At 36.3% G+C, this 14,793-nt stretch overlaps 1 protein-coding gene across 2 annotated transcripts; it reads right to left on the reverse strand.

The window, feature by feature from the left end:
* Positions 1 to 549: 549 nt before the first annotated feature.
* LOC113681848 (grainyhead-like protein 1 homolog) lies at positions 550 to 14,417 on the reverse strand. 2 transcript variants are annotated; one of them, XM_089191488.1, is made up of 19 exons: positions 14,040 to 14,417; positions 13,534 to 13,833; positions 10,948 to 11,047; positions 9,586 to 9,641; positions 9,432 to 9,495; positions 8,736 to 8,773; positions 8,231 to 8,354; positions 7,655 to 7,722; positions 7,484 to 7,560; positions 7,085 to 7,158; positions 6,479 to 6,590; positions 5,765 to 5,913; positions 5,032 to 5,136; positions 4,079 to 4,166; positions 3,842 to 3,963; positions 3,325 to 3,383; positions 3,150 to 3,198; positions 2,973 to 3,042; positions 550 to 2,620 (listed from the first exon to the last, which is right to left on the reverse strand). In XM_089191488.1, exons 1-19 carry the CDS (start codon positions 14,057 to 14,059, stop codon positions 2,349 to 2,351), a joined length of 1,947 nt encoding a protein of 648 aa, XP_089047614.1. In that variant the 5' UTR covers positions 14,060 to 14,417; the 3' UTR covers positions 550 to 2,348. The 2 variants fall into 2 exon arrangements, with proteins under 2 accessions (XP_089047614.1, XP_089047615.1); XM_089191489.1 differs by having other exon boundaries at positions 3,325 to 3,377; positions 14,040 to 14,413.
* Positions 14,418 to 14,793: the final 376 nt, after the last annotated feature.

Raw genomic sequence — 14,793 nt, forward strand, 5'->3', positions numbered from 1 at the left:
AAAAATAATTTAGCTCTTAAGAAGGATAAAGACATCTGTTGTATCTTTAATCTCTAACCAGTCAGACTATGAACATTCTAGCTACCCTATGTAACCCAAGTGAACTGAACATTCCACACATACCAATGGGTAAGGGAATTTTGGAGGAGAGGGGATGGTGGGGCAAGGCTTTTTTTTTTTGTTTAACATTAGATTACAAATGATGGCTTCCTTGAAAAACAGGGTTATTTGAACTCTGGTCCCCTTCTCCTATTCTCTAGCTTTACCCTTGCAGCAAAATAAACCTCCTAAATTACTTCCATACCATAAAAATTGAGCATAAAAAAAGGGGCAAAATTTGAATCTTTACCTAGACTTACTGTTACAACCAATCATTTTTCCTGCCAAGATGCTCTGCCCTTCTTGTGAAAGATACCTTTATTCGCTGGCAGGTCTTTCAGTTTATGAAACTATCCCCCAATATCTCTTTTACTTGTAGAAAATTCATTTTGGAGGCAAACTGTAGTTCTTGTCTCAAAATCAGCAATAATTAATAACAGAAAGTACAAGTTTGAAAAAGGATAAAAAGGTTAAGTCTTTACTTTATGATTGTACATTATAGTACAAGATTTTCAAACATAGTGAATAAGTTTAATGTATACTTATCTGTTTAAGTAGAATACTGTTGTTTTTACACACCTTTAATGATAGCCTTACTTGTCTTAGTTATGTCATGCAGATCTCAAATCAAGCCACCAAGAATTATTCTTGAAGTTTCAATAGGAGTTGATGGCCTTTACATCTGCAATCTTTTTTGCAAGTTAATCCATTAACTCCCATGAGTGACCAAGACTGAATTTCTCCTTACAATATCAAGCAGACAAGTGAAAAGAATAAAGAAAAACATTAACTAGGAAATTATTAGTTGATCCAATACCAAATTCTCCAAACTAATATTACAAAACTATATGGCAGACAGTAAGGAGAATTACTAACGAGATCTTGGGAGTTAAAGATATAATTAGTTTGTATACCACACAGGCATATGGTGTTTTCCCCTTGCACCGATAGGCTGGTTCAAACACTGACAGAAATAAACTAATTTTTGGGTTTCTGTGTGGTATGCACAAACACAGTTATTCCCCTCAACTTTGGTGTCTAACTGTTGATAATCATTTTATTCCTCCATTCTTAATATCATGTAATGTAACATTTTCTGACAGAGTTGTGCAACATTCCCTTATGGAAAGAGTCTTCATAAAAATGTTGCTGTTGGAAATTATATATAGAAAACCGAGTGCTCTTTTTTTTCAACCAGCAGACTAGTTTTTAATGCAAGAATTTCCTTGTTCAATAATGTTTCACAGTTTTCAAGCAGTTTCCAAGCAGAAGAAAAATATGAATTTTAAAAATTCCATTTTGAATAAAATAGTGCAGCATGACACATCTGTATTTTTTCAATTTGAGTGCCTCTGTTATCATTAATAACTACTTAAACAAGTGAAGGTCACTGGGAGGAAAGTCACAGACATGCACAGATATATATGCTCATGACAATTTCCTTAGTAACTCATACTACTCTACTAATCCTGCAAAACATGAAAATTTGTGAGCACCAAAACTTAAAGAAACATGTTCCTTCCTGTCACCATTCATGTACTTCAAGGTGGATGACAGTCATTAAAAGGACTTTGACAAAACTGCCATTTAACCCCTTGACTCCCAGATGTGGTTAACATGTAAATTCTCCCTATAACATCCAACATTATCTAGCAAACAGGTAAAGAGAAAACTCAAACCTATCATGTAGAAGTTATCTTGATCTAAGTGCAAACTCTCATACTTAATTTAAAAGGAAATTTCTAGCTGCTAAAAGGGAGAATTACCAAACAGATCTTGAAAGTTAATACATTAACAGAAATTTCCACTTGTGCAATCTGTATTGCATCATGCAACCATATGCATGCAAGGGGCATGTCTTGGAAATTATTAGTGAGAAATAAGATAGGACGATATAAAATTTCTTGGAAAATAACCTTAGTTTAACAGTTGATATTACACTTTATAATTGTTAGTATCTTAAAATACCTCAGAACCATAACACTTTTTACACACAGTTTCGAGAGAATTTCAGTTTTTTTTCCCCAAACATATAACATATGTTTAACATATAACTTCTCCTTACAGTACCCATACAATATCACTTAAACAGGTGATGAGAAAATACAGTTTATCGCTAAGAGCATTTAATCTTAACATATAACAAATTCTCTTGACTCATCCCCAATGTAACAGAAAGGAGAATAACTAATCATACTGTGGGAACACTGGAAAGAAAGAAGACAAGTGGCTCAATGATGTCAAATGGTTCAGTACTGTAAGGTTAGTTCAAAATGCCCAAGCTGATTATCAAAATCCAGATTTATAATGAAGTCGTCTTCATCCACAAACTGCTCAATCATACGGTCATCCATGTTCACAAGAATTCCCTTCTTGGTTTTCTTATAAACATTCTTTATCATCTCGGGAGGCATGCCATATTTACTGGCAACTGCTTCAACCATGTCTCCAACTGTTAAGCTATCAAGCATCAGAGCATTGTAAACTTTCTCCTCTTCTTTCTTTACATAAATTGTAACAGCTGCAGGGAAATAGTTTAATTTTCATTATTCCTTCTATACAATGTCAACAATATGATCTCTCAGGAATTTCCTTCCATCTTCCTCATCAGGGGCGTAGCGACTAGGGAGGTCCTGAGATGCCAGTGACCCCCACCTCCTCCCCCCCCCTTGTAAACCTCATGTGTCACAATAAATGAGACAGTGTGGAGGTCAACATACCAATCTGGTGAGTACTCACTGTTTAACACAATGTGACCCCTCCCCCCCTACTTTTGAAAAATCTTGGCTATGCCCCTGCACCCATCATCATGAAAGAGAAGCAATACTTCAGGTTGAAACTGAGATCAAGCAGCACTTCCTGAGGAAACTAACCTGGTCTATTGGGTCTGTGGATTTTCTGTACTTTTAATCTAGGAACAACTTCTAAATCAGCCAGCTCATCCTGTGTAGAGTAATGGAAGTAAACATCTTGGATCAACACCAAGAAAACAAGTAAACAATGAAATGAACCAAAGCATACAACCAAACAAAACCCAGACATGTCTTAACCTTTGCCATGGCTAGGTGTGATTGTAGAGTACGTTTGTTTTCACGATCCCTAAAATATGAAAAGCAAAGAATCGTTCACTGGATGTACACAGTATACATGTATATCACACAATTGAAGTTTTAATTTAAAAAAATGAAACATTCTGGGTATAATCCAAAGAAAAAGTTAACCTACTTTATGGATGCTAACAGAGACAATGTCTGCAAAGATGACTCCTCAAAGCCTCCCTGTATCTTAATAAAAAGAAATAATTTCAACATAAGTGAAACAATGGTAGATAAATTGATTTCCAGATTGTTGTCATATAAAAGAAAGAGAATCAACACTAGTTAAATCTTCATAGCATTAAGTGACTAGGACTATAATTACTTTCCCTGGGTGGGATTCAAAGCAATTTCTTTAGGTTACCTTCCGACAATTTTTAAGGCTTCTCTCACATTTTGCCAGAACTGGTTTATCCTCCTTAGTGAAGAGAGGCCCAGAGAGAGTTAAATGTCATACCCAAGATCACAACACAATGAAGGTAAATAATCATAACAACAAATAAATAAACTAACAAAGAAAACAGTGATCTAGCCCAATCATAAACCTGCAGCTCTTGTCCCAGAATCCAGTGCCTTAACTGCAAGACTGCTGCATCTCCTTTAGATAAGGTATACACAGAAAGTAATTTTTGTAAAGATCAACTTACATGTGTGCTGTGTACAGCTGGAGTAAACAGAATAGGTTTTGGTCCTAATGGTGTGGTTGTTTGAAGCCGTGTGTATTTACTGGGAGGATGAAAGAGAGATGTAGGAGACACCATGTTGGGATCTGAAAAACAAAACAAATTACTTGTTTCTAAATCACGCAAAGGCTATTACAGTAAATGCACACTTGCTAAAACATTTGTGTTTAGAATCAAAGTGACCACAAGAGTTAAACTAACCAGCACATGATGATGTGTTCTGCTTCACCCATTTCTGAATTCTCTTTTCTGCACTCTTTGATTCGTCTTTGTTCTTTCGTTCAGCACCCTTGAATAAAACAAAAAAATAGTGTATTAACCCTTTACACCCTAGCATCAGTATGCATATAATAATAATAATAATAATAATAATAATAATAAATAATAACTTTATTTAAGTGTCTGTGTATTTTTTAGCACTGCTGTGCTAATTGGGGACACTGTAAATAAGGAAACAAATATCGTAAATGAACAGAAACTTGTTAAAAACCCCAACTGGTTGGAGGCAGATCAGTTGGCTATTTACAAAGCGTGCAGGAGTTGAATTCGGGGCCACCGAAGACAAATCCATCCAGTGGCAGGGAGGAGGACTTGAACCCGGGACCTCCGGCTTACAAGTGCAGCGCCCTAACCACTAGGCCACGCTCGTCTCCTCATATTCTCCATACTGGGATAAAGGGGGTTAGTTTCTAAAGAAACTGTGGTGCTGTGTCAGTGGGAGAGTATGACAGGGTGATTTGATATTATCAACTGAGTTGATAACATGAACTGGCCACAGTAAAGAGTTTAAAGGCTGATGTTTTGATTGTTAGCCCTTTGTCAAAGTGATCATTCTCCATACTGTTCTCCATAAATTTCCAAAGAGGCTGACAAGGAGAATTTGTGTAACAATCAAGAGCTGCTTTAGTTGGTGATCATCTTCTCTATTCTCATGACTTTCATGTTTGATTCAGGGGGGGTACAGTAAGGAGAAAATAGATGTAAGTCACTCTTAGGGGGCTAAAGGGTTAAATTGAGGAAGGACAAAGAAAAAGCATGATGAGAAAAACAATTAATGAACCATGTATATGCATGAGCATTGTACCAACCAGTTCTTCCAACTACATCTGTTGAATATTTCATGATGTTCACCAGTAAGAAGAAGAACCACTTACTTTGTCACGGAACACTTTTATCTGACAGAATGACCTGTGTACAGGTTCTGCATCTGGATTGGTTATATCTTCATATGTATCGATCTGGAGATGCAGTGGAATGCCCTGAAGGAAATACGACAAAAAGACAAAGTTTAGGCAAAATTTCTTGAGAAAGATAAACAGTACAGTAAATCTATTCAGCAGCTAATACTGCTAAACTTCTGGTCTCAAATCAGCCAGCTTTGTTACCCTAAAATGATAACTTTATGCATTACAATGCCGAGACAATTCAGGCTTGTTCTCACTTACAACAGGGGCCACGCTGACATCAAAAGCACTGGTGAGTAAAACACAGAGGGATGCAATGTGGTGTGAACCAAGCTAATGAAAACTGGTGCAGAATGTCAATGCCATTTGAAAGTTTGCCTCTTGAAATCTGGCCAAAACTACATTGTTCCAATCATAAGCAGTAGGAGGGCCTTAGAACTGGTACTGTGATTGGTTATTTTTTCCACAACGACTTGCAACTTTAGTAATGCTCACAAAGTACTTTGCCCTGGATCATATGCATTAGGGTGAGAAGTTTAACTGAATGGTAATAGGAATGCTATGACTCTTCCAAATGCGGTTCTGTTGATTTTATCACTTCTTTTACAACTCTGAAGTTCTATTTTTAATAATTTATATGCACTGTTAGGACAGTAAATGTGAAAACCAACCTTCAAACAGAAAGAGGAAATTAAATACACACCTTCACTCCCTTCTGAGAAGAGAAATCAGTACTCAGGCAGTTTATCCTTATTACTATTTTTGCATTCAAGTGAGGGCTCCATGTAAACCCAGCTGCGTTGTATGATATCTCATCTATGTTGTCTTCTATATTCTGACAAGACTTGCGATCTGAACAAACACATGAAGGAGGAAATATCACACATGTATGACTGTGTTCAAATGACCCAAATAGAGAAAGGACAAAAGGAAGGCATTAAAAAAGAAATAAACATTGAAGGAAAGAACAAAGGAAAAACTATTAACCTTTTAAATCCCAGATCAAATTTGAAGTTCTCCTTAATATCAATCATGGAATTCATATAATGTTAGTTCAGAGAATTTAGTATTGGATCAACTAATTATCCCCAAATTGAAATTTTTCTCAACTCTCATCACTTATCTGTTTGATATTGCATTGATATTGTAAGGAGAAATTCTGTCTTGGTCACTAATGGGAGTTAAGGGTTAACAACACAAGAGTTATGAATCATTTAATCTATTCTTTTTTTTTCAAACTATGCAGGTGGGGAAACATTCATATCATCATTGCAACAACAAAGTCAGAATGTTTTTTTTGGTATGGGAAGCTAACATTCCTACTGTCATATAACATCTTGCTCTTTTCTTTTTTTTTTTTTTTTCGACAATTCCTTCTACATCAAGTTAAAAGTTATGGTACAGTCGCTGCACTTACCTATATCGAATGCTCTTTGTTGGGGATTAGGTTGCTGGCTGTGCCAATATTGCCAGTGTTCGCATTCTGTTCTTGGATCCTTCTCATCACGGAAAACCAAGTGAACATAGGACTGCAATAAGAAAAACAACTACATTTAAAATTGTGAAGAAAGGATTGTGATTATTCAAAATTAATCCTTTTACTCCTGTACTTAATGTAAAATCTCCAAATTGTTGGCATGAAAATTAACAGGTAATTTGTGTTAACAACCAAGTTAAAACGTAAATTGACCACCGTAAAGAGTTTAAAGGCTGACGTTTTGAGCGTAAGCCCTATGGGAAAATCTTATTGCATGAAAATTATTTGAAATTGTACAGAGAAATTACTGTTGGTCCCTCCTAGGAATGAAAAGGTCAATAATGCAATGTCTCTTTGGGAGAGACTGCAAGTTTTCAGCAAAGTTGTAAATGAAATAAGGTACAGAAAATTTTTGCTGGAAAGTTGTTTGAAAGAATTTTCATTCAGCTACCAAAACAGATTTATCAAAAACTTCTCAAGTAATTTTTAAGTTAGTCCTATATGATGGAATTCTACAAGTCTATGAAATAGTCAGCACAAATATACCTTCACACGTTGAATTTCCTCCTCAGTCGATGGGGGATCCACATTACCCTCAAAACTTATAGCATAAAATTGACCTAAAGGGATGGAATAAAATATACAGACACATTACTACTACATGAAGGTCTTGACTTTGTATTCAAGTTCTTTTAACCCTTTCAGCCCAAAAATCTTATTGATGATTTTCTCCACAATAGCTGCTATACAATCTCTTGTAGAATTTGATGTTTAATCAAGATAACACCTAACTGATAAGTCTGAGTATTCTCATTACCTGTTTGCTGGATAATGTATGTGTATTATAAGGAGAAGTTACATTTCAATCACTTCTGGGGGTTAAATGATTGAGTTTATTGCTTTACTCTCAAATTCTGGCCCCTTCAGAAAGACAAACCTTCTTACCTTTGTTAAGATATGTCAAAGTGTCATCTCCTCTTCTTTGTATAATGGATGTAGGTGCCTCAAGGATGAAGGAATACCTAACAAAACATACATTCAAAATGATTAGTGACGCTAGTAGACATACCTGCAATAGGTGCACCATTTAAATGCAAGTCCTAAAGGTATGCTTACCTATCTTGAGCAGAGAAAACAGTGGGTGTGGATTTCAGCGACTGGGTGTATGGTGTGAAGTTAAATGCCTGAGAAGTAAGATGATGCCATTCATTATAATTGTTCTCATCGGTAAAAGGGCAGCATGTTTTGTTAACACTTATCTGTTGGGTAGTGATTTATCCATTGGATAGCATTATCTGGCCTTCATACGACTGGACCTAGGCCTTAAAATGTTCCCCAGCCCTACACTTAAGAATTTAACTTTAATGTGGAATTATTTAATAGATAGTCAAACTTCAGATGCTAAATGCTGCTGAAAGTGAACCACTTCACTCCCAAGATCTCATGAGTAATTCTCCTGACTGTCTGACACATAATTCTTATAATGTTGGTCCAGATAAGTTGTCATTGGATCAACTAACAATCCCCTAACTGGTATCTTTCGTTATTCTCATCACTTTTCAGCGTGATATTGTAACAATACCGTAAAGAGAAATTCTATCTTTGTCACTCTTGGAAGTTAAAGGGTAAAAACATTATTTATCTTTGAGCAAATAACCACACAAGCAGCTTCAATGTGTAAATCACACTTACCTCAGGGGGGGTGGTGCTCAGGGAGAGTGGCGACACATCGCTTACTTGTTGGGGGGCTTTAGTTGAGGGGGGGTATGAAGAAGGGCGAGCCACAGGTATGGGGGTGTGGCTACAACTTGATGTACTGCAGGTAACATAATTACAAGATCAACATTTTAGATCAGGTGGGGGCTTTGCAGTATGTTTTGAGGTAGATAGCTTCATTGTCAAAGTAAGTGGCTATATTTGCATGTTTAGTGAAGAGAACAGATCAACATCCCCACAAAGTAACCAAGAAAAAGTATAGAGTGGAGGGTATTTCCTCTGTCTACCAGTTAATTTAGAAGAAACATAGAACGGTTATCAAAATAACTACTATCATCTGCTGTTTCCGTAGGTTTTTATACAGATGAGAATGAAATGCATGTGTTCTCTAAACCAAGAGTCTATAGTTCATTTACAACACAGGTTTTCACACAACACAAGTTCGATGAAATCAAACAGGTTCATTGTTACAAAAATTCACCTTGGTTGCACTTTAATCTGTTGCCCAAGGGTGAGTGTCTGAAAAATAAAATTTTAAAGATGAGTCATATCGCAAAAAATATGCTGTTTCCACAGAGATGAGATTTATTCTTGCCTAAATTAACATAATTATGCTAGTTATTACTTTTCAAATTATCATGCTCAATATTTTCGCTTTAAAGGATAATTATCCGTTGTCACTCTGAAAGTTTTTCCGCAGAAGATCTCGCCGGCTCAACCACAGCCGTTAAACATTAATTTTAAGCTCATCGTTTGTCGATTTTGGTCAACCGTTTCTCGGTTAAGCTATCCGTTTTTGGACTTTGGTCAACTGTTTAACGTTTCGGGCTGACCGTTTTTATTTTTGGTCAACCGTTTAACAGTGTGAGCCATCCGTTTTTGAACTTTGGTCAACCGTTTAACGTTTCGTGCTATCCGTTTTTATTTTTGGTCAACCGTTTGAAGGCCTAAGCTATCCGTTTTTGGACTTTGGTCAACCGTTTAAATTTTTTGCCATCCGTTTAAGCGGTTATGGCATCCGTTTAAACGCTCGAGTTAACTGTTTACTATCCGTTTACAACCGTTTTTCGAGACCGTTTAACGGAAAAGCGTTAGTGTCCGTTTTCCCGTGGAGGGTCACATATATTTAATTCATTCAGAGCTAAAAAAAAATCATATCACATGCTTTGAAACATACCTTGACATTTGGAGTCATTTTTTCTTGTTTGGGAGTAATATGGTGATCACCTTGGACTTGTGTGCTACAACAAAAATATAAAAACAAAAATAAGTAAAGTAGAAGCAATGGCTAGGCATATATCATGTCAGATGGTTTTTCTTTTCATTCTCACCTGTGTTTTGGACTTTTTATTTGCTGCACTGCTTGTAAAAAGCTAAGAGTGGTTTGCTAAGCATCAATAAAAAGTTAAAGAACACCAGAATTAGACATTTCATTATACCAAATAACAATGTTAGTTAATACACAAACTAATTGTACCAATACCAGCACACCCCTACCTACAAGGGGATAAAAAGACCTTTCAAGATGGCATCTTAAGAGATTACCAAAGTAGTACTGTCATCACCATTATAGCATTACTGTGACTATCATTACCAATACTGGTGTTATCATTACCAATACTGTTACTGTCATTGCCAATACTGTTATTACCATTGTCTTATCACTGTTGTTGTCACTGTCATTATCAACACCATTAATATATATATATATATTTATGGTTAATATAAATTAATATATATATATATATACCTGTTTTCAAAAACATTGCAATTTAAAAAAAAAAAAATGAAATATATACAGCTTTTGTTTTCTCATCAAAAAGTGTCTCTGTTCAATGAGAAAACAGATACATGTTTCATGTATTTATTCAAATCACAGCATTTTTGAAAATGAATATATATATATATATACATATATATATATATACACACACATATATATATTTATGTTTATATGCTTTAACTATGCAATCACAAACATAACTATTATCATTATCATAATTATTACAATTTCCTCAAATAAGATTGGAGCAGTAGCTGCTTTATTTTTCACTAATCATTCTGTAGAGTTGTGACTGGACAGTGTAATCGGATAGTCGACTGTAATTGGACACCTGTAATGGGACAGTTGAAGAAGCCAATCATACTTGGTCCTTTCAGTCAAATCCACCAATCACAGAATTGATCAATAGATCACGATTGTCAAGAGCCATAAGGAGCCATTCTGATTTTTCTGATTTTGATTCTGTTGATTTTATGACTCTGCTTAGGACACTGACTATCTACTTTGAACTGGGCCCAGTTATATAAAAGGCAGATAACGCTATCCAATGGATAAATTGCTATCCGGTGGATAAGTGCTAGTGAAACGAATAGCATTATCCACCAGATAGAGTTGCATCCAGTGGATAGCGTTATCCAACCTTCGAAGGACCAGGGCCTGGTCAGAAGCAATTTTTTTTGCCTTAAACTATGTTGCTAGCAAAAGCCAGCCTTACTAGGAAACCTGTCAAGGAAGATATTACACAAAGTGAGAGACCTCATGGCAGTAAACTGGTTGTCATTAAATGGTGTGCTTGTAATAAATTTGCTCTGTACAAGATAATGATTCTACTTAGCAAAGAAGTATTAATTGAGACAAAATAAATCAAACCCAATATGGCTAACCTTACCAGCCATGATAGTTTGTTTACCTCTGACTGAGAAGGACTCCCAGACTCTGAATCACTGTTTCCTCCTTGTGAATGGCTGTTTCCGGAGGATGGGTTCCCTTGACCACTTCCTCCCCCAGAGCTAAAGTAGAGAACAACAGTAAAACAATTTCAGTGTTTATGTTTACATTCCTTTATTTTTTGTTCTCTTTTAGCTCTCTTATTTCCAAGATCTCAAGAGCAATTTTTCCTTACTGTCTTCTGAGCGATTTTTATGATGTTTGTTCAGAAAATTTGGCATTAGATCAACCGATAATTCCCTTGTTGATATCTTCCTTTATCGTCACTTGTCTGTTTGTTGTTGTAAGGAAATATTTGTCATTATCAGTCATGGAAGTTTAAGGGTTAAGCTGATACTAACAATTTCTTCAATAAGAGAAGTTTGTTTATAGCAAACACACTCCAAATTTTCTGGAGTTCATTCCTGGACTTAATTCAAATTACTTTCTTTAGAAGTCAGAAATTTCTGGCACTCGAGCCAAACATAATTCACAGTATCAACAAAACTGATGAACAAACCTAATATCACATAATATCAGTGACAGAAGACTCATAAAAGTAACAACATAAGCAACAAAGACAGTGCTACTATGATACCTATAATATAATTGCCACACCCTCAATTCTTTTTTGACATACTTATGGTAATGATAACAGTTAGACTTGAGCTATTGCAATTTTAATCCTTTAACTCCCAAGATCTCTTTAGTAATTCTCCTTACTGTCTGCCATACAGTTCATATGATTAAGAAAGATTTTTTTTGTCTTGTCATGAGTGTGGGACAAAGAAAAAAAAATTCTGAGTCCCCATGAGGAATCGAACCTCAGACCTTTGGACTTGCACTCCAATGCTCTACCATTGAACCACAAAGCCTTTTCGGTGAGTGGGGTCTATTACGAAGTTCTAATGACTCATGTCCTGCATACTGCTAGGAGCAGCAATGTCGATAGCGTAATGTTTTTGAAAAGAAAAGTAAAGATGATAAGTTTTGAGCTCGGTGAACAATTAAGAAAGATGATTTTTCATCTTGTCACAAGCGAGGTCTAAGGTTCAATGGGGACTCAAAATTTTTTCTTTGTCCCACGCTCGTGACAAGACGAAAAAAACATCTTTCTTAATTCTTCACCAAGTTCAAAACTTACCATCTCTACTTTTCTGTCAATTCATATGATGTTATTTTGGAGAATTTGGAATTGGATCAAACAATAATCCCCTATTTGAAATTTTCCTACATTCTCATTAACTGTCTGCTTGATATTGTACTGATAGTGTAAGGAGAAATTCTGTCTTGGTCACAAGTGGGACTTTATGAGTTCAGTCACTGAAAATGTACTAGTAGTAGTTGCATCAACTATTTTGATGAGTTGCCAATTAATCAATTGAAAGAAAGTGCGACACAGACTTCCTGCCACATTCATCAACGCCCTGACAACTAATTATGTAAATCACAGTTCATATTTGCAGATTAATTTGTTTTGTTATTTGTTGAGAGAAATCACTCTCTCTGATTTCACAGATTTATGTCAGCTTGTTACAAAGATAATGACCTGGGGTTCAAGGCAATGTTTTTAGAGACAACAAGTTCTATTTAAAGTTTTTTCTTTTTGGCCAAGGTCACAGTACCAAGCATAATCTAAACTTCCGCAACTGACAAAATCTAATACTACAAAATTTGAGAACAACTCCCTGAGTTGATATCAAAATTACCATATCTGAGGACCACATTCAGCTTCTTAATTGTAAACATGACCCCTCTCTAAGACCACGTACATGACTTGCATATTAATGAAGTGTATGTGTTTGTATGTGTTTGGAAAGATTGGGGAGCATGTTCATGGTTTGGAAATCAATAAAATGTGCGGACCAGATCAATACTGAAAACTCCTTCGAAAAATGTTGCATGGTCGTTCAGACAAAAAAGGTTATATGGCTATTTTCACCAATTGCTGTATTTCTCACATCAACCTGGGAATTCTTTAAGATTCGAAAGACCTCTTACAAATTAACTAAAGGAAAAGGAGCGGAGAGGAGGGTATGTGAATTTTTTCCATACTAGAAAGTCCTCCATGTGAAGTTAATGATGGCGTAAACAGATTGCAATCGAGCAAACAGAGAAAAGTTAATGTGGTTATTACCCGCAAGTAGCCCTCTCGCGTCAAAAGTGGGGTACATATTCGCAAACCTTATCAATACTTGGATTAATCACGAAGATCATCACTTTTTTCCTCTAGAAAACAAGTTGTGATAAAAAAAAAAGATTCATGAAAGTACGAATTGAAAAGCCTCAGCTCAAAAGCATACCTTTCCTCTTCCAACAGAACAAGAAAACGACGCGCTCAAATCGAATTTTACTAGAAATCTACGCTAGATAAATAACATAACAAAAACATTCCCCTCTGTAATTGGGTAGATTTTTTTAACAAATCCTCCGAACAAAAGGCTAATGAAAATTCCCCTACTAGGCCTCCCGAAAAATGTAAAGAGTTGCATAAACGAGGTAAAAGCGAACGATCCATAATTTTATAAATCCACCATGGCTCGTTACGTCAACGACACACTAGTCTTACCCTTGAGGGGGCGAAGGGGGAGCCTGACTTGATTCCTCCGTCACCTCGTAATAATCATACAGGAATCCAAGATTGGACGCCATATTTAAGTCTTCTCCATTCACCAATAACGAAGACGAAATGGGGGAATCAATCTGTGAAACGTACGCTTTCCAAGCGCGATCTTCGCGCACTTCTCTCCCTCCATCACTGGTCGGTGACCCGATTGCTGTCTTCGAGCTACTTCCAGGCGAAGTAACAATCGAGTTACCCTCCGTAGATACCTTTCCTGCCATGTTAACAGTCAATCCAGCACTTTTTCTACACAAAAAACGACACGAGGGTGACAAATTGACTTAATAAACAACGTAAAAGGGTCGGATCAAAAATTACGCGCCAGAAAATTGACCGGCACGAAACAAAAACTCCGCCGATGGGAAGACGCCACGAAAATCGACTTGGAGTCGCATAAAAATAATAGCAGCCGCTTCGGAACAACATTGAGACAGATCACTCTCACAACCTACCTCCTAGCTATATCAGCCATGGCATGAGGAGTGCCAGCCGTTAGAAACCTTCCAATCCATGTGATTTCTATAAATTTTTTGTGTCAGAACACGCTGATGTGACCTGCTATCTCTGGCTTGAGTCGACCGAGATAAATGGCTTATTCAAGAAGCCTGTAAACGAACGATTCCGACCAGCATCGTACTCAATCAATAACTTCTCGTTATCCAAAAAAGGAAGTTTTCGTTGCACGTTGCATAAGAAAATGCCTCTATCGTTCCTTTTTTTTTTTCTCTTTAAATTGCAGCCGATCTCATTTTCAGATAAACACTTGAAGCAAAGACGAAGAAAAATCGCGCTAATGTCGTCAACAAAAGTTTCACAGTCGTACCCAATATATTACGTTCCGCACCGCTTATTATCTTGTACTGCATCAAAGTACTTTTACTTCACATGAAAACTGATCACGCCACCTACCATCGAAATGTTTCATTCATAACGTAGCGGAATTATTAAAAAGGAGTCAGCAAAGTTTTGCTTTATTTCTCTTCTTCGGATTGGGTCTAATTAGTCGTGAAGCGTTTGATGAATTATTACATTAATGGTGCTATTGTTCTCATTATCTGCCTTGTCACTGCTAGAAGTACTCTAAAGCTAAGCAAAATGACTTTCTAATTTTTTCATTTCAAATTGTGTTCTGCCCTCTGGTTTCACTTGTTAAGTTTGTCGCACTTACATTATGAGTGATTGAAGCATATGCTGGATGAAGAAAAA

This window comes from Pocillopora damicornis, chromosome 13 (assembly GCF_964200805.1).
Source record: "Pocillopora damicornis chromosome 13, jaPocDami1.2, whole genome shotgun sequence".
NCBI classification, from domain to species: Eukaryota; Metazoa; Cnidaria; class Anthozoa; order Scleractinia; family Pocilloporidae; genus Pocillopora; species Pocillopora damicornis.